We start from the raw sequence: 18905 nt of genomic DNA on the forward strand, positions 1-18905 counted from the left end.
ACTAAAATACATGATCTACTACTATTTAGTATTGAAGCTAACCTTTAACTTTCTTTATGAATTATAGCTATGAAAAAATCTTTTATTATATTACTTACTACGAAGTAAAATTAAAATTAAACTTTTTATTTTAACAGATAAAACCATAGTTCTACTATGACTATTGCATACATTAACTTTCGAGGCTTTCATATAAAAGAGAATGTTTCCTTTTCTAAAGACTAAAATTACTATTTACATAATAGTTATAGTACCAATAAAATTAGTAATTAATAAACATTTATTTACTTACTAACCAATTCAGTTACGTTCTTAAATGTTAAATCACAATCATTAAGAATTAAACTGCTTTTATCAAAATAAGTAATTTCTCGTCTTTTTATTCCTTCTGTAGGATTTTTTGAGGAATCTTTTTCTAATTCAAATCTTGTTTTACACATAATAGTAGCACTTGGTGTACCTAAAATGTTAAATAGGCTGTTGGATATTTTTGTATCTTGTGTACTAGACAAGACGTTAAAAGGTATCCGTTATGTGCGACTCGATAACCGAAAGGTTTTTCGTGCACCATGTCCTAGGACATAATATTTTGAGCGCTTTTTTGTCGTTTAATAAACTATACTATTCTTAGTTCAATTTAGATTTACCTTTACTTAATAAAAACATTTTAGGGACTAAAACTAAATAAATGATCAATAACCATTAACCATTTGGGCACTCAGCAACTGACTTTGATACTGCATAAGGTTGAGATGGTTTGAAATTGAAGTTTTGTAATGTGATCTCACTGCAACTTTCTGTTTATTGATATATAAGTTAATAACTAAACTTATATAAAATTTAATTAAAACATTTGTTTTTTTCTTTACTGTATAGCTTAGTTGTAAAGATAAAAGTTTATAAACGATATTAGTTAATTAACAAAACTAATTAAGTTAGAACAGTAAATAACTTAGAGAAACTGAAATAAACTAATTTGTTTATTTTGAGCTCTTCTATTGAAACTTATTTTTAAATAGTTTTATATTTATTTAATATTATTGGAAACAATTAGCTATCTAAACATTTTTATTAAGTTGTATTAATAAATAAATTATAAGATACTATGAGCTTAATTTTATTTATTGTTTGAAAAGTAAAGATGGTTTAAGGAAAAATTAGTTTCTATATTTTAGGTAGTGATCTACCGGATCCGGCCGGATCTAGCCATTTTTTGCTTGGATCCGGCAGGGTTCTAGTTTTTGAAAAAGAATTGGATCTGGCCGAATCATAAGTTTAAAAAATCCGGATCCGGGTCCAGTTAGTCTAGACAAACTTTGTTTTCCGCGATCAGCCTTTACAGTTTTATATACTTAGATTATTGTGTCTTGATTCACTGTTTTCAAAATGTAACATAAGTGTGTTAATAGCCAAGGCCCGCCAAACTGTTGACCACTTTAATCATTATTCTCAGCTTGCGAGAAACTAAAAAAATCCAGGTTTCTTTAGGTTCATCAGTGTCAATGCAAAAAGCCTTGCTACTTGTGCAAGATGTTTAAAAAAAGGTGGAACTCAACCTACCTTATGCTGAAAAGACTAGAAAAACTAACAACTAAACGTCCAGAACTTCTTGGCTAATAATAAATTTAAACCTAAAAATATTCTTACAGCTGATGATTGGAAACTTGTTAGCCTCCTTAATAAACTGCTCGAACCTTTTTATATAGTAACGCAGCAGTGTAGTAAAAACAGCGCATTGCTGTCAAGTTTAATCCCGCATGCAGCAGTACTAAAAAAAAATTAATAGTAAAGCTAATAGTTCACCAGGTCTAGATCAAAGTAGTTCTACAACCTTGGCAACTTTGGCAGAAAATATAGAAGAGGCTTTCGAAAGAAGGTTTTATATAATTAGTAACAGCACACGAATAAACCTTCGTGATAACGACTTGTTTTTACTCACAACAGCTGTTGATCCACAGTATCGACTTCTATTTCTCCCTGCTAATCTCAAACAGAATATTGTAAGGTTAATGAAATCAGAATAAAAAAATCATAGTTGTCGTGAAACTGGTCAAAGTGGTCAAGTTCCTCTAGTACCGCCTAATAAACCTAAAGCTCAACTACCTAAGAATAATATTCTTAAAAAAAAATTGTCGTTCTATTCTACATTTAAATCGGAAACAAAGGCAAACACTCACAAAAGTGAACAACAAGATTCAGTTTATCAAGAGATTGAGACAGAAATTAAGTTTTTATTTTTGGCTGAAGAAAATTTATCTGCTGAAGAAGTTAACGAAGCTGAAGTCTTGTCTTGGTGGGACTCAAAAAAGAAAAAAATACACACATATTGCCAGGTTTGCAAGAAGGTATTTTTCGGCACCACCATCTTCTGTTTATTCTGAAAGGTTATTTTCAAAAGCTGGTAACTTGTACGAACAAAAGCGAAATCAACTGATTCCGAAAACCGGCGTATAACTTTTATTTCTTCACCACAACTTGTAAAAACAAGATTAGGTTTATTTGTACCTTAATTGCATTGATATGAGTAAATGTTATTTACTAAATTACTTACTTTTATGTATGTAAATAGTTGCTAAAGAAGTTATTTTTGTTGTTATAGTTTGAACTTTTGTAAATAAAAGTATAATGTAAAGCTTATCATAAAAAAATGAACATAGTTCGTTATTTTTAAAGCTATGAAATATTTCATTTATTTTCCCTTTATGTCATACAAGGTACAAATGTCAAGTTTAGTCGTGTAAGTAGCTTGAAATTTAAAATTTAAACTGAGATTTCGTATATATTGACTTTTTTTAACATAATATTTGTATTAAACCACAGATGTTCTTGTGTTAAAACTTTATTTCGACTAACGGCGTTTCACTGCTCTCAAATAAATTTAAGAACAGATCTACGGAGTCTATAAAATATTAACACACATTAGAATAAAAGCAGAAAAAGCATGTATAATTATGTATAATGTTTATGTAGGTATAGTATAGTATAGTATAGTTTATTGAACAAAAAGAGAAAAAAAAAAAAATTTGCTCAAAAATGTTTTGGTTCAATGACCTGGATAGCAAAAAGACCTCTCGGTCATCGAGTTGCATACCCAAACTTAATCAATATTATAATGAGCTAAAAATGAAAAAAATAAAAAATTTAAACTCTAAAACGAAAAGCTCTATAAAAAGAGACACTATTAAATTTTACAACATTAAATATTTTTCTTAAAAAATAAATAGAAAAAAAAAAGAACTTTCCAAAAAAATTAAAGAATTTTTACACACACATATATCTAACACTATATACACATAAATATATATCTAACTTTACGTTAAAAGGTAAGCTTTTATCTGAAGTTTTAATTTTAAAATTCATCTAGAACTTTGCAAATAAATTACTCTTTTATATGATTTAAAAAAGAGAAAAATATATATATTAAGTATTTTCCTTTTTTTTTATGTGTGTTTAAGAATTACGACTCTACTACCAACTTATTTATACTTATCAAAAAATAAGTAACAGTAAAATAAAGCTATAACATTGAAAAAAATAAAAATAAAGTACAGCTGCAATATTCAAACAAAGTAAAATAAATCTGTATCCATAAAAAAAAATTTTTGCTTAAACTAGATAAAAAGTATAGAATAAATATATCATTTTAATTAAGTATTTTGTGCTAAAAAGGTTTTTTTTTTTTTTTTTGATAATTTAAGTTGAAAAATAAAAATATTTCACATATGAATAGCTACATAAACTATTGTAAAATTTTTTTTAAGAATTTTAAAGAAGTGATTTTTACAATAACTGAACTTAGCTTTTATAAATATCGATATGAAGATACGTATTACGTAAAAAAAAACAATAATAATTTTAACAACAATGATATTAACAACAACAAATTTTGTTCCATTAAATCAATCAAAAAAAAAACTCTTTTCTCTTTGAAAAACTTTTCTAAGTCTTAACTGAAACAATAGAAAGAAAACAACATTTGTAAACATAAAAAAGAATAATTTTGCTTTGCTCAAAAAGAGATTTGTTTAACATAAATTTGCTTGAAACAGTTATCTCAGCTTGCTTTTTAAATACTTTATTTTCTGCTAAAATATAAACATCTATAACTATTCTTTTTACATTTTCATGCATTAAAAAAAAATTGTAATAATAAAGTATGTATTAAAAAAAAGTTTGTAAGCAGAAAAAAAGATTTAAAAAAAAAGTTTGTAAGTGTTCTGAACTTAATTCTAAAAAGTAATCTTAAAGAATAATCTTAAAAATAACTGGACAGAAAATGCTAAAACCTCGACTAAACCAATGTTAATGTAACCAAAAAAATCTACTTTCCAACAAAAAAATTTAAAAAATTAACAAAAAATTGGATATAAAGTGAATTATTAAATAGTAATCTTTAACTACAATCTTAGAAATAATTACATAGAAAATGCTAAAATCCAGACTAAATCAATGTTACTGTGACCAAACAAATCAACTTTCGGACAAAAAAAAAAAAATATAAAAAAATGAATAAAAATTTGCATATTAAATTACAAGTACTATTAACTCCTTAAACAAAGTAAATAGGGAGTAGGAATGATCACTAATGACCTTGAGAATTACTACTTAAAAAATAACTTTTAAGTTCATGCTGGAACTTTCCAAAATGACTTATACTTTTTAAACTTAATGGTAATTTAGTCCATAATTTACCACCTTGGAAGGATAGTGATTTATGACCTATTTTGCTGTTGAATCTAGGTAGGAAAAAATTTGTTTCTGAAGACCTGGTATGACAATTATGTACATTTTTTACATTTTTATAGTAATTTTTAAAGTTATCTGGTAACAAATATTTGTTAAACTTAAACATAAACAGACCTAATTCATATAGATACAGACTCTCAACATCTAATCTTTTCTTCTGAGTTTTTAATTCTCTTACACTGTCATCATATTTTTTATAATGTATGCATCTAAGTGCTCTGTTTATGAGAACATTAATATCTTTTATACATTTTTTATTTGCTCTTCCCCAGCACAGCAAGCCATATCTAACATTGCTCATAAGCAAAGAATTAAAGATCAAATATAATGCTTTTTCATTTAAGAAGTGTCTGGTTTTATATAATATACCCAATGTTTTTTGTAATTTTGTTTTTATAGTTTCTACGTGTTCTGACCATTTTAAATTTATGTCTATAATTATTTCCAAATATTTATAGCTATTTGTGTTTGATATAACTGTTTTACCTAGTTTTACATTAGGATCTTTGTTTTTCCAAAAAATATTTTTTGATTGATATAAAATCATGCTTCTAATTTTATTAAAATTTAATTTAAGTTTGTTTTCCATAAGCCAATCTGATACCTATTTAAGTTCTATGTTAAAATTTTTACTCTCATTTAGATATGTGTCTTTTGTATATGTTTTGTATAACATTGTGTCATCTGCAAAGGTAGTAACTATGAATAAACTTTATGGTTTAAAAACAAAGTATGGGATAAAAAGATAAAATTATAAAATTGTCTACAAAAAATACAAATTTAATAAAAGTAGGCACTAATCTCAAAAAGCTCTGAGAATAGGCAAGTTTTTAAAAATGAAAATTAAATTGAGTTGTGCATAAATGTTACGTCATAATAAATTTAACAAACTGGTCAATAATTTATACAGCTTAAAAACATGAAGTATTAAACTTGCAAGTGTTTGTGATTGTAATGCGAGTGTTGTGAAATAAATTAGTACATAAGTAGACAGAGTTATTTAAAGTAGAATCGTCGGTTGTGGGGACAAATATTCGACAAATCTTGCCGCTTATTCAGAAGTAGATCTTTATCTTCTGCTGCAATTACTGCTCTTTCTGTATTGCAAGCTGGGCAAATTCTACTTACTCCGTTGGATGCATGTTTGATCTTTGAAACAATACTCCACTCTATAAATATTATTGACCAATTTGTTAAATTTATTATGACGTAACATTTATGCACAACTCAATTTAGTTTTCATTTTTTAAAACTTGCCTATTCTTAGAGCTTTTTGAGGTTAGTGCCTACTTTTATTAAATTTGTATTTTTTGTAGACAATTTTATAATTTGATGTTTTTATCCCAAACTTTGTTTTTAAACCATAAAGTTCATTTATAGTTACTACCTACATAAACACTATACATAATTATACATGCTTTTTCTGCTTTTTTTTCTAATGTGTGTTAATATTTTATAGACTCCGTAGATCTGTTCTTAAATTTATTCGAGAGCAGTGAAACACCGTTAGTTGAAATAAAGTTTTAACACAAGAACATCTGTGGTATATATTCCGATAAGCTTAGCTTATCAGGATTTCCAGAATTTAACGCCTTTTAACGTTACATCTTATTTGTATTAAATCATTTTTACTAATTATGGTATTGTAATAAATAAAATTTATAAGTTTGTTTTTTATTGAATCAACATAAATTTAAAACATTTAGGATCCGGATCCAGATCCGGCTAGATCTTTAATTAAAACATAGATTGGATCCGGATCCGGCCGATTCTTAAATCAAAAAAAGATCCGGATCCGGCTGGATCTTGATTAGTGGATCCAGTAGATCACTAATTATAGGCAAGAAAACAAAAAAAAATCATAAAAATATAACCTTTACTAGGAAATCCAACAAGGCCTGTTATTTTATTGTTTTTTATATATGAAGAAAAACTTTCAAAAAGTTCTTTAACATCTGCATAATCACTGAGAGTAACGACATATCTGTTGATTTTTTTTTCATCTAAAAAATCTTATCAACGCACATAAGCACACAGTATGTTTTCGTTTACATATCTTAAAATTTATGAACAGTAGTAAATTTATATTACTTTTAATTGAAGTTACATTACCTTTTAGTTTTTGTATGCATGCAACAATAAATAGCTTAAAAATGATAGATATAGTTTTTTGTGGTTTAAAATGTGTTTTGTTTCGTTTTATTCTACAGCTTAAGATTGAGTTATAGTAACTTAGTTTATGAAAATCAAGATCTTTAAGACAAAGAAAGTATAACTTTCATCAACTATTTAAAACTCAAAACTATTATTACTGTTTTAATGTTTTAGTATTCATTGTTTTATATTTTAATAGTAATCTATGTACGTATAAAGTTTTGTAAGTTTTACTTTTTAATTGTTCTTAGTTTTCTATTTTAAAACTATAGTTTTAACAGCTATGGAAAACAATTTATAAACAGTCACTTAAAACAAAAATTTAAAGTAATTTTTAGTTTTATGTTGTTCTAAAATAGTTATTAAACCTCAACCTTATTATTTTATTATGTGAAGTTGCATCTCTTTTTTTACGTTGGAAGAGAAGAGAAGAGTAAGTTTTGTTTGTAATTGTTACTGATTCAGTTTGACTTACACCGTATTTGAAAGCCTTCAACAACTCAAACTCTAAATACGTGATGTTTGCTTCTGGTTTACTTTTTTGTTCGAAAATGTAGGTAGTTTCAACTTTAGCTTTAAAGTAATTATACGCATAAACCATACAACCTTTCTATTAAACTAAAATTTGTATGTTTATAAGGTTTTAAACCTTTAAAAGCTAATTCAAGAAATTTGTTATAATATTAAATCTTAATTTTTACTTAGATTTTAATAAGTTTATGTCTTTAGTTTAAACAACATTGTCTATTCTATATTATAAGCAATTATTTTCCAGATTTTCTTGATTTCTTTTCATCTTTTTAAAAATACTTTTCAACGTATTCCTATTGTAAGTTAAATACATTAGGTCAAAAAAGTGATATTTCAAACATGTGTGCTAAAAGGTTAATTTTGACTAAAAGAGTTTTTATAAACTACTATAGTCTATACAAAATTTATTTTAACACTTTAGTCCTACTTTATACTTACAACTTTAGTTACTACTTAATTAATAAAATTTTCGTTGTGACTAACTGTGTACGCAAAAAAAATAGATCAACATAATAAAATGATCAAATCTTTTCAAACGTTTCTAATCTTTGTTGTTTAATAAAGAAACTTATTTCAGAAATTAAAAAAAATATATAATTTTGTTCATTTAAGAGTTAAAAAAATTTAGCTTTATATTAACCAACCACTAAGCTAAGCTTATTTTTTGTTAATGTCCATAGAGAATACACTAGTTTGAATATAAAAAATAACAGTGGATACTTAGCGAGGACCACTATAGCAAACTTATACAAAATTAAATCTAAGTTGACTTGAAAGTTTTACTGTAAAGAATATTTTTATTTAATATACAAAAATATTCATTAGCTTGTAAGAGTTTCATAATTAAAACAAACTATAAGTATTTTTTTTTTTTTTGAATTACTTGATATAAGTGCTTGAATTTGATAAAGATCAATATTCTTGATATTGTTTTTAAATTTCGGAAATATTAATTTTGCTTACAAATACAACAGCCGATTTAGTGACAACAACTTACGAAGTCTTGTCATAGTGTTCTTAAAACGTATAAGAACCACAACTAAAAGTTTAAACTGATAAGTTATTAATCTAAATATATCAATATGCTTAAAATAATTTAAAACTAGTAATGAAAAAAGGTAAACTTTCTCATTTGCTAAGATATCTAAAACACCAAGTTTTATTGTAAAAATTACGACTGTTTTAGTGAAAATTTAACTATGTCTCTGCTCTATATCTAACATGAAAAAAGGTAAAATTTAAGAACTTTAAAGTACTTAATGCAATCTAAAATAAAAATAATATAAAAAGGTAAAATTTCTGCAATAAGTTGAAGAGTCTTTCAGTTTAAAAATAAAAGTTTCTGCGCAGACCACATCAGAAAAGTGAGTTGTTTTTAAATAGTGTTTTCCAAGACTAGAATTTAAAAAAAGCTATTTTCAGTGACTTCTAGCTGTTAGCATTATCTGAAACTGATTTTTCTTAGATTATTTACTTGGAATTAACATTTTCAATAGTATTATTTGAAACTATCTATTTTAGGATTAGTTATTTGGACTGAACTGTTCAACCGCTTCTTTAAGTTTTGTTTAGAAACTAATTGAAAACCAGTTTAATTGTAGATGATTAGTGATATACTCAAAATAAAGTATTTTGTATTAAACCTGTTTTTTTTTACAACTATGCTTTTGTTTATCTTCTAACACAAACTTTTTTGTACATGAGTTTATAGTTTGATTTGATTAACCTAAGTTTTATTGAATTTACATTTTTTTGTTTGATTAAATTGTACCAAAGCAGCTGCTATAGTACATACATTTTAGTTACTTTTTTTTCAATTCAGTTTTTTATTGTAAAAAAAAATTTCTGCTTTACACTTTAGTAAGTATTTCAATTTAAAAGATTTCAACTGAACAAATCATTAGCTAATATGGGCATAAAGCAGGTGTCTGCAGGTATTTGGTGATCGTGGGTAAAACTTAAAAAATAACCGCTGTTGTTAGTTGCAGTTTTTACTATTCATAAACTAGTAAAAATGAAAGTTTTTAATTTCTTGTAAATTGTCTCTAAGACGACCTTTTTCATTTCTTTCTTCATGTTAAGCCTATGAATATCTAATGTAAATTTTAAAACTTTCGTTCCCGTGCCGCAAGTTTACCTTTCATGGGCCGCATCCCATTTAAAATAAAAACATGCTCGCGAGTCGCAGTTTGCCGAATCTGACATAGAGGGTTTCAACAATTACTTTACAAAACTTGTCATGGTGTTCTTCAAACGTAGATTTTTTTTTAAGTTTTTGTGGTTGTTCAAAAAGGGTATTGCTTTAAAATTAATAACATTTTTTATAAAGTAGTTTTGTTTTTGTTAAACATTTAAACAAGTCCTGGACAAGACGTTAAAAGGTATCCGTGGTGTGCGACTCGATAACCGAAAGGTTCTTTGTGCACCAGGTCCTAAGACCAAATATTTTGAGCGTTTTTTTGTCGTACAATAAACTACAAACGATATAATTTAGTGTAGCAATTAAAGAAAGGTCCTAATTCAGAAATTTTTTGATACCCAAAGTTTTGCAAATAAAAAATCTAAAATTTAAATTTAAGCTAATTTAAGAGCTACAGTGACTAAATATATTTGTAAAAACTAGTGCTTGACTTATAAACAATGTAAGTAAATTTAATATTCCATATAATAAATTTTTTTAGCTTTGCAAGGTTTAAATTAGTCTAAGCCTAAGTATATTGTGAACTACTTCATATTAATAGTATTTGTTTGTGTCGTTTTGATTTATTTTTATTTTTGAAACTGTTTTTTTCTTAGGACATGTTCAGCAGATAATCTTAGCTTAATTTTATGTTATTTTTACATAAACTTGATACATTTTTCTTGTATAATGGTCAATGTCTTTGTAACAAGGAGCTTTAATTTCCCTCAACTTTCTTAATGAGTTGCTATGGGAATTCTCTATGATTTTTATTTTAGAACGACTACAAAACAACACATGTCCCTTATCGCAAATATTACGAATACCAAATATACACACTTAAAAACCAAGTTTAGCCGGAAATTAAACAGATGAATGTTAGAACTGATCCTTTAAAAATTATTTTTTTAGTTTTATTCATTTTTGTCTAGAAAAAGTAAGTGTTCCGGTTTTCTTCCCCACGCGTCGCCACTGGTCGTAATAATATTAGCAATATTTTTTAGCCTTTTTATCTTCTTAGACTTTTTTATTTACAAAATCGTAACATTTTAGGATTTTTAACACTTTTAAAGACTGTGGACGTAACCGAAAAAAGTTTTACGAAAAGTATTTTAAACTAATTATCTTAAATGATTAGATTTTAAAATTTGTAAATGTAAGCTAATAGTGATAAAAGTTGTAATTAAAACTAATATGAACGGTATTTCAGCATTGTATAACTTTAAAACTAGTTGTAAATCATACCTTAATCTGCAGTGCAGTAAATGGTTTCTATTTATTTACTTTTGCTAGCGTTTTAGTTAGATTGTGTTAACTAAAAAAAGTAAAACTCTAGCGTTATAATATAGTGAAATTCGAAAATCAAAGTATGTAAAATATTTTAAAATTATTACACCTTAAAATTTTTAAATTTTCTTTACTTTTTACATAAATTCTAACTAGTGTGTTTTATTATAAAACATTCTCTAATAATTTTAAAAGATTTTGCTAAATTTAACTTCTATTTAAATTTAGTTTTAGATGTTAGTTTTATATCTCCTTTTTTAGATCCTTGATTATTCATCTAGCTTATACTTTTATTATTAATATATTTTAGGAACTTTTGTCTAGTAATTTAAAAATATAATTAAATTGTTGGAAAAATAAAGTAGTTTTAATGTCCTACTTTGATAATTAGCTCTACTTCATTATACTTAATCTTATTATTTAAATTGTATTTTTAATAGTTTAACTAATTCAATGACTTGCATCAGATAAAAAAAACCAACCGCAAACAAATGAACTGTTTAGTGCATTTTTTGTAGACAAAATAAACTTCTCTGATAGAACTATAATACTATTAAAACATTCGAATTGAATGTTTACAGGACCTTTTTCAATAACTGTAACATTTGCAAGGTTTACATCATACACAAAAGGTGTGTCACGACAATTCAAATTTATCAACTCTTTATGACCATAATTTGCCTTTTGGTTAATTAATGTCCAACCAAGTTTTTCTAAATCTTTTTTGAAAAACAAACCATCACAACCTAGAAATTTGAAGTTTACTTTTTTACTGTATTTATTAAAAAGTATGAAGCAATGAATAGTTTAAATAACTTAAAATTTTAAACAAAATAAGTTTTTTAATTTGTTTATTTTAAAACCTTATTTAAGTAGCATTTGCTATCATATATAACATGTAGTTATTTTAAAGCCTTTTTTGTCTATATTGTTTACGTATACGAATAAATTTATGTAAATAAAGTTCGGGATATACATGTTTATTTATTAGCATTATAAATTAAAACAGTAAATAATATAAAGATAAAAACTGAAATTTATCTTTTTTAGTTTTCTAATCGAAGTCATAAGTATTTTTGTAATAAAATACTTAAAATAATAAATATACATACATACTACAAAAAAATGAGACACTACGTATTTATTCTATATAATAAAAGATAACTAACTTTTTGCACATGTTTTGTTATAACTTGGAGAAAAATTACCATTTTTACAAGTTAAATTAGCTTCTACTATATTACTTGATATGTTTGATAATTTGTTCATCTTCTTCGTATAGTAGCTTATTGGGCAGACTAATTCTATTTTTGAGCTTTCTAAAAACTCATTTGTTTTTGAAGTATTATACCAAGTACTATTTGAAGATTTTGATTTTATTGTTTCCAATGGAAAATCGGCTGTGCAAGCTGAATATATACACAATAGTAATACTAATGAAATAATATTTAAAAGCACTTTATTAAGTAAGTATAACAACTTTTTTAATTTTCTCTTATTTTAAAACAAACTTCAAAATAGTTCAGGGAATTTTATTCTGTTTTAGATATAAAACTTGTCAAACATTTCTTAAAAAATTCTATATCAAAACTATTAAAATAATTAAACTGCTTTGTATTGGAAATAATAGATTTCTTTATAAGTTAATTGATTGTAAAAAAAACTTTAAAAAAGTTTTCATAAAGGCTAGCTTTTAATAAGTTACAAAAAGTATCAATATAAATACTTATTGATATAACTTTGTTTTTAGTTTTTTTTTTCTAGTATTATTGTAAAGACAAATTAGTAGTAATACAAAAATAGTGTTTACCAGAGGCGTAGCGTAGGGAGGGACACTTGCGCATGTGTGCCTCCTAAAAAATGAAAAGAAAAAAAAATGTATTATCTTTATCCTTTAATCAATTAATTTCCCTGCGTAACATGCTTTTTTTCAACTATGTTTGTTTAGTATTCGAAATTTTAAACGAACTTTTCAACACCAAATATACAGACAAATTTCATAAAAGTTTATTTTAAAAAATCGCACAGCCTCTGTAGTGCATTGAAGTAGTATAAACGTTATGAATGATTATTTTACAAGGAAAAATGCTAACGTTTTGTAAACAACAATATCCTATAATGTTAATGATTCAAGAACAAACAAATTTTGATAAAATAGTAATAAATAACTACTAATAAAGTAAAAACGAACTAAAAATATAAATAAGCAATATTAATAATAAAATTTAATAAAACAAATACCAAAAAGCAAAAGTATATATATAAAAAAATATATATAGATATATAAATAAAAGTTATAAGAAATAAAATAACAACAAGTAATAGATAAACAGTTCATACTGTGATTACAGTATTAACCTTACTATACAAAAAGTTTCATTTAAATTTCAGTAAACTTGAAATATCTTGTAAAAGTAGTTTCTTATTTATTTATATAATAAACAAATCAAAGATTGCAGTTCTATGAACCAATTGAGTTAGAAACTTCATCAATTTTTCTAGCAAACTATTTTAAAATTTATTCAGTCAAATCATAAATAAATTTTAAGCAACTTGAAAAAACAGATTTTTTTCAAAATTAATCTTAGCCTAAAACACAAAACTGATTAATTTTAAAGTAAAATTAATTTGATTTTAAATACAATTAAAAATGGTATTTTTTAAATATGCTTTCTACAAACTATTTGTTACATTTAAAAAGTACTATTCCTCTTAAAGATCTTAAATAAATATATTTTAAGGTAAAAGAAAAGTAATAGTTTTTGTACAATTTTAAAAACTCAGGAAAATTTACCTTTAAAAAATTATCGTTTAACATTTTGTTTTGTATCAGAAACTTTTAGTAAACTGGTTACAACTCGAAACACTCAGTATAACTCTTGTAATCATGAAATTGTTGAAAACTTTATTTTGACTCAGACTGTTTTAAGTTTTTTTTTTAACTCAGGCTGATTAACAATAGCTTTGTTTTTCTTTAACTCAGGATAGTTTTAAAAATTTTGAAAGTTTTCAGGAAAGTTTTTTTTAATAGATGAATGAGATGTAACTAATTTACTTGCATTTTTGGTTGTTTTATAACCAATTTTTTTTAAAGAGCTCAATTTTTATTAGTTTTGAAAAAAAAACTTCTGTAAAGGAATTTAAAATGCTCATGATGACTCAGCACAGTTTCTAATTAACTAAGGTCAGTTTTTGATTCAAAGCTTGGCAAGGCAACTCTGATATCTTCAAAGATAATTGATTGTTTGTTGTTTTATAAAAAGTATATTATAATACTTAAAAATAAGTAAAAATTTATTTAATTAATTTCTAGATTGTTACTAAAGCAAATATGCAAAGTAACAACAGTAATACTGTATGGAACGTTGCAAATCTAAAGAAACGTCAAATTTAGAATTTTCTGAAATTGAAAAGCTCAAACTGAAAAATAGCAGACCAACACCAGGTGTTTCTAATACTCAGGACTGCAGTTCAAGTGGTATGAAATTTTATTTTCAGTATTGTTTATATTTCAAATTTTCTTCATTTGTTAAATTTATTTTTACAGTTTTGTATTGTAAATAGCTAAAAAAGTATAAATTAAAACAAAAAATTTAACTGGCTTTTGATAATTCTTCTAAAAACAATTTAAAACTTTCAACTTTAATACATAATGTATTTGCATTGCATTCCATATTGAAGATTTTACATATTAGTTAAAAAGTTTATCAATAAAGATAAATATAGTATACTTATAGCTACGATATAATAAAAGTATAAGTTGTTTTGAATTCAATACAATTATATTTCATTGATATAAAATAGACATTGAACATTATCTAGAAGTTAATAAATTAATTCCTTAAATATAGGTTTTTTTATGTTTTTTTTATTTGCTCTTTATATATTAAGTTTTACTGTCATTAAGTCTTGCGTTTCAAACTTGCCAGTCGACAGCTTTCCTTTATTTCTTGTGTTTTGCATTTGTCATTTGTTATGTTTCTTTTTTGACAACTTTTGATTTGTATTTAGATAAAATTTAAAAATATGCAATAATCTAAGTTTATCTTGCTATAACTTTGTTACAATTCAATTTAATTTTCTTACAATAATACCTAACCTACATTAAATAAGCATTTGTTTTTGTTGCAAAAAATATATTATATTTATAACATTTTATTTTCTTTAACTCAAAAATAGTTCTGTATAATATATATTATGTGCAATGAGGTGATTTTATCAATGTTGTATTGTATGTTAAAGAGATTGATTTTTTTTTTCCTTAATAAAACATATATTTTCGTTTAATTGAATTAATATGTTTTTATAGATATTAAGTTTACTAAAAATTTTAAAAAATTACTTTTATTTAGTAAGTTTATATTTGCGCAAGTATAAGTGATTCTAATGAAGTTTTTATTATTTTTAAGTGGTTAAATTTTAAAATATATAAGGTGTTTTTTAGAACAGTAACTTCTAATTAATTTTATATAATAAAACTAATTCAATTATATTAATTAGCTGTATAAAGATCTTTACATAAGTAAAAATATCTTTATATAGCTAATCTCAAAATTCTTAAGTTAGGGTATTTTAAATGAATAAAAACTGCGCATTTTTTGACAAAAATACCACGCTACGACACTGGTGTTTACCAAACATTTTTGTCCTTTTTATAAAAGCTGAAATTACTTTGGTTGGTTAGCTAAACCAAAAGTAAAGTATTATCATAAATTTACTGTAATAAGATATTTATAAGTAACATTTTTTTACTTTTAACCCTAACTAATATTTTTTAAATTATTTATAGGTTAAAAAAAAACACAAACTTGCATAACAGCTGTCCACTTTAGTGTCAAATTTAAGATTGTAAGTACCGTTAAGACAAATAAATTTTCGATTACCCTTTTCATCAAGTGTATCGTTATTACTGTAGAATTTTCCTAGTGCAGTATAACCTTTATCACAGTTAGCTTTTACCACACTACCATGTTGATATGATTGAACTGTATTTCCATCTTTTGGTACAAAATCCCCATTTTCAAGCCTTCCCGGAAGTTTAGTACAGTTTTCTAAAATTGGTTAAGTTAGAATTTGTAGTTGTTATTTTATTCTTTTAGCTCTACTTATTTTACAAGTTTAATAATACTGATTTAACACTTTTTTTGTAAAAATCAAAGAAAGAGTTTCATTAATTAAATATTTTTAACTCTAAATAAAACGACCAAATTAAGATGGAATTTTTAATTGGAGTAAATTATTTTTAATTCTAAATTTAAAATTTGTTTAGCATCATATTTGAAAAGAAAATTATATTTTTGTGATACTGATATAGAAATACAAAAAAAACTTTTGTTTTGTTCTTTTTTAAACGTAGCAGTAATTCTAAATAAAATATATGGCTTTAAACTTATGTTTTATGTTAAAAAAATACACTTTATAAATCTTACTCAACTTAACATTTTTAATTTTCTAGAAATTTAAATTTTTCCAACTGTTCCTATATCTATAAATTCATCTTATTAAAGAAGCTCGTCTCATTTCTTATATTTATATTCCTTATATTATGTTAGTTCTCAAAAAATTAGAGCATATTGTTTTAAATGTTTTTGCTAATATATCTTACTTAAGTCAAATAAAACCTAATTCAAATAAATGGATATATTCGTAACCAAACTCCACAAAAGTGAAAATATTGATAACTTCGGTTTAAAGTTTTGTACCTTTGCTCAAAATATATGAAAAAAGTTGATTAGTTTGTTTTTAAAGCAATATTATATTACTACATTGCTGTGGTAGCTTAAGTTATAGGGGAAAAAGTGAAAGTTAAGCAACATTACTTTAAAAAAAAACTTAAATTTAGATTACTTGAAATTTTATTTTTTAATTTTTTAAAATTTCTAAACAACTAGTATAAAACTTGAGAAATACTTTTAGTTTAACATATTCTGCATTTTTAGTTGTTTTTAGTTCGAAGTTAAGCTTTTTCGATTTTATCTTATGATGTTATAGTTCTACGCAAAGTTAATAAAAAAATTAAACTAAATTTTATTTCAAAACTGTATAATTTTTTGAAAGATAAAATACACTCAAAATATTTGGTCCTTGGACCTGATGCACGAAGAACCTTTCGGTTATCGAGTCGTACACCACAGATACCTTTTAATGTCTTGTCCAGGACAAAGCATTGAAAATTATGTGCAAAAGACCTTAATAACGTTTTATAACTAATCTTAATTATTTTTAGTGAAACATTATGTTGGTACATCTATGTAAAAAACTAGCCCTTTGTTAAAAAATTTTAGTTTCGGCCATTTTTTGTTTGTTGGTGGTTATTTTTATTGAGTTGTTTATGTAAGCTGTGTATGCACTAATTTTGTACATACTGTTCATAAATTTTTATTATTGTAAGTTGTTTTTGCAATAATTTTGTACTTACTGTTTATAAATGGTTGTTTCTCATCGCTGTTATTAATTTAAATATAAAGGATTAAACTATTTGTAACTCTTTAGCTCTTATATTTAATTCTATAAAAAGTAATTTAGCTCTTTATATAAAAGTAATCACTTAATACAGGCCATTAGGGTTGCGTCTATGGTGTTAGGTAAAGAAGCCATAATCTTAGAAATCTAGTGTTTGTACATCCTATAGTTTATTAACTTTAATCGACATGCGTCTAACATTGACAAACTATTACGAAAATTAGATTTTTAGAATCGCTATTTTTAAAGAAGCTTCATTTATCATGAATTTAATATGAAAATAATATTATATTTGACTACGAAATTGACCAAATGACATCTCAACTACAATCAAATCAAGGATCCTAAGCTTTAGCCTTAAAATGGTTAAGTTCAATCCACAGATTATATGTTAATGCATTTTAAAACTTTGATTAAAATTTGCTTTTTTTTATACAAATTCTCTATTTTAAAGTATACTTTTAAGTTCCTTTAGTATATCTATACTTCAAAATACTAAAAAGTCAAAGTATTTCACTTTTTAAAGTTTCTAGATATTTAAATAAAGTCAATTTAAAGTTACATTTTAATACTACATAGTGCTTAAATTATTATTTTATAATTATTAGTTTAGTCTATCACTAGTTTAATCTGTAGTATCTAAAGCCGCTCTGGTAAATATATTAGTTTATGAAAAAGTGTCAATCTGTACAATCAAAATGTTTAAACATTTAGGTTTTTCTTAAGTTTCAAAATATAGATAAGGAAATATGTTCAAAGTAGTAAAACTATAAAAAATTAAAATATTAGAATTTAAAATAAATACATTTTACTTTTTATACAAACTTTAAAATACTTGTTTATGCTTTAAATTTTATGCGTTATTCTGTTATTTTTAAGAACCTTAAAGTTATTACAATATAGTTTCTTTATACAAACTTTTTTAATGTGATAAAATGAAAAACTACTAAACATTTTACCAACCTTTCATACATATTTCGTTCTCAGAACTACTGTTGATAGATTTTAATACTAAAATAATAAAAAAGCACAAACAGCAATTCATTTTAATTTCAAACTCTATACTTGATTAAGTAAGGTAAAAATTGTTCATCGACTTTAATAATCTATTAAAGATAGAAAAAACTTATAACTAAACTTATAAACTTTAACAAAATTACAAAAAAAAATCTTTTATATATTTATGCTAGTATAAGAGCTTACTGTTGCGCTAAAAAAAGTATTTATTTTTTAAACCGAAAATGTATAATTAAAATGTAGTAATAGTTTTGATGACATAAATAAGGAAATGATATGAGTCACGTAGTTTTTTAAGAAAGCAATTGCATCAAATACATATTTTTTTTAGGCTATACAGGTATTATATTAAGTTAAGTTTCTTTTATGATTTTATATGTTTTTTAAATGTAAAAACAAATACAAAATTTTTAAACTTTGAACAAATGGTTGTCAATAAAAAAAGTTCTAGCGCACAAAAATTGATTAAAAATTAATACACCTACACTATTTTAAACAACACGAGATTTGACTTTAGAAAAAAAATGAA

General features: G+C 24.5%; 1 protein-coding gene across 2 annotated transcripts in view; it reads right to left on the bottom strand.

The window, feature by feature from the left end:
* LOC145835913 (uncharacterized) overlaps nucleotides 1–18462 on the bottom strand; it is a 41848-nt gene extending 23386 nt beyond the window's left edge. For both annotated transcript variants that reach the window (XM_082943670.1, XM_082943669.1), the window contains exons 1-8: nucleotides 18323–18462; nucleotides 15706–15948; nucleotides 12067–12306; nucleotides 11380–11643; nucleotides 7275–7473; nucleotides 6621–6730; nucleotides 708–797; nucleotides 297–460 (exon numbers count right to left, since the gene is read on the bottom strand). In XM_082943670.1, the coding sequence (XP_082799796.1) occupies nucleotides 297–460; nucleotides 708–797; nucleotides 6621–6730; nucleotides 7275–7473; nucleotides 11380–11643; nucleotides 12067–12306; nucleotides 15706–15948; nucleotides 18323–18404 (1392 nt within the window). In that variant the 5' untranslated portion in view covers nucleotides 18405–18462. The remainder of the gene's footprint in view (nucleotides 1–296; nucleotides 461–707; nucleotides 798–6620; nucleotides 6731–7274; nucleotides 7474–11379; nucleotides 11644–12066; nucleotides 12307–15705; nucleotides 15949–18322) is intronic.
* Nucleotides 18463–18905: the final 443 nt, after the last annotated feature.

The sequence above is a fragment of the Thalia democratica genome, chromosome 5 (genome assembly GCF_965202585.1).
Source record: "Thalia democratica chromosome 5, ktThaDemo2.hap1.1, whole genome shotgun sequence".
NCBI lineage: Eukaryota > Metazoa > Chordata > Thaliacea > Salpida > Salpidae > Thalia > Thalia democratica.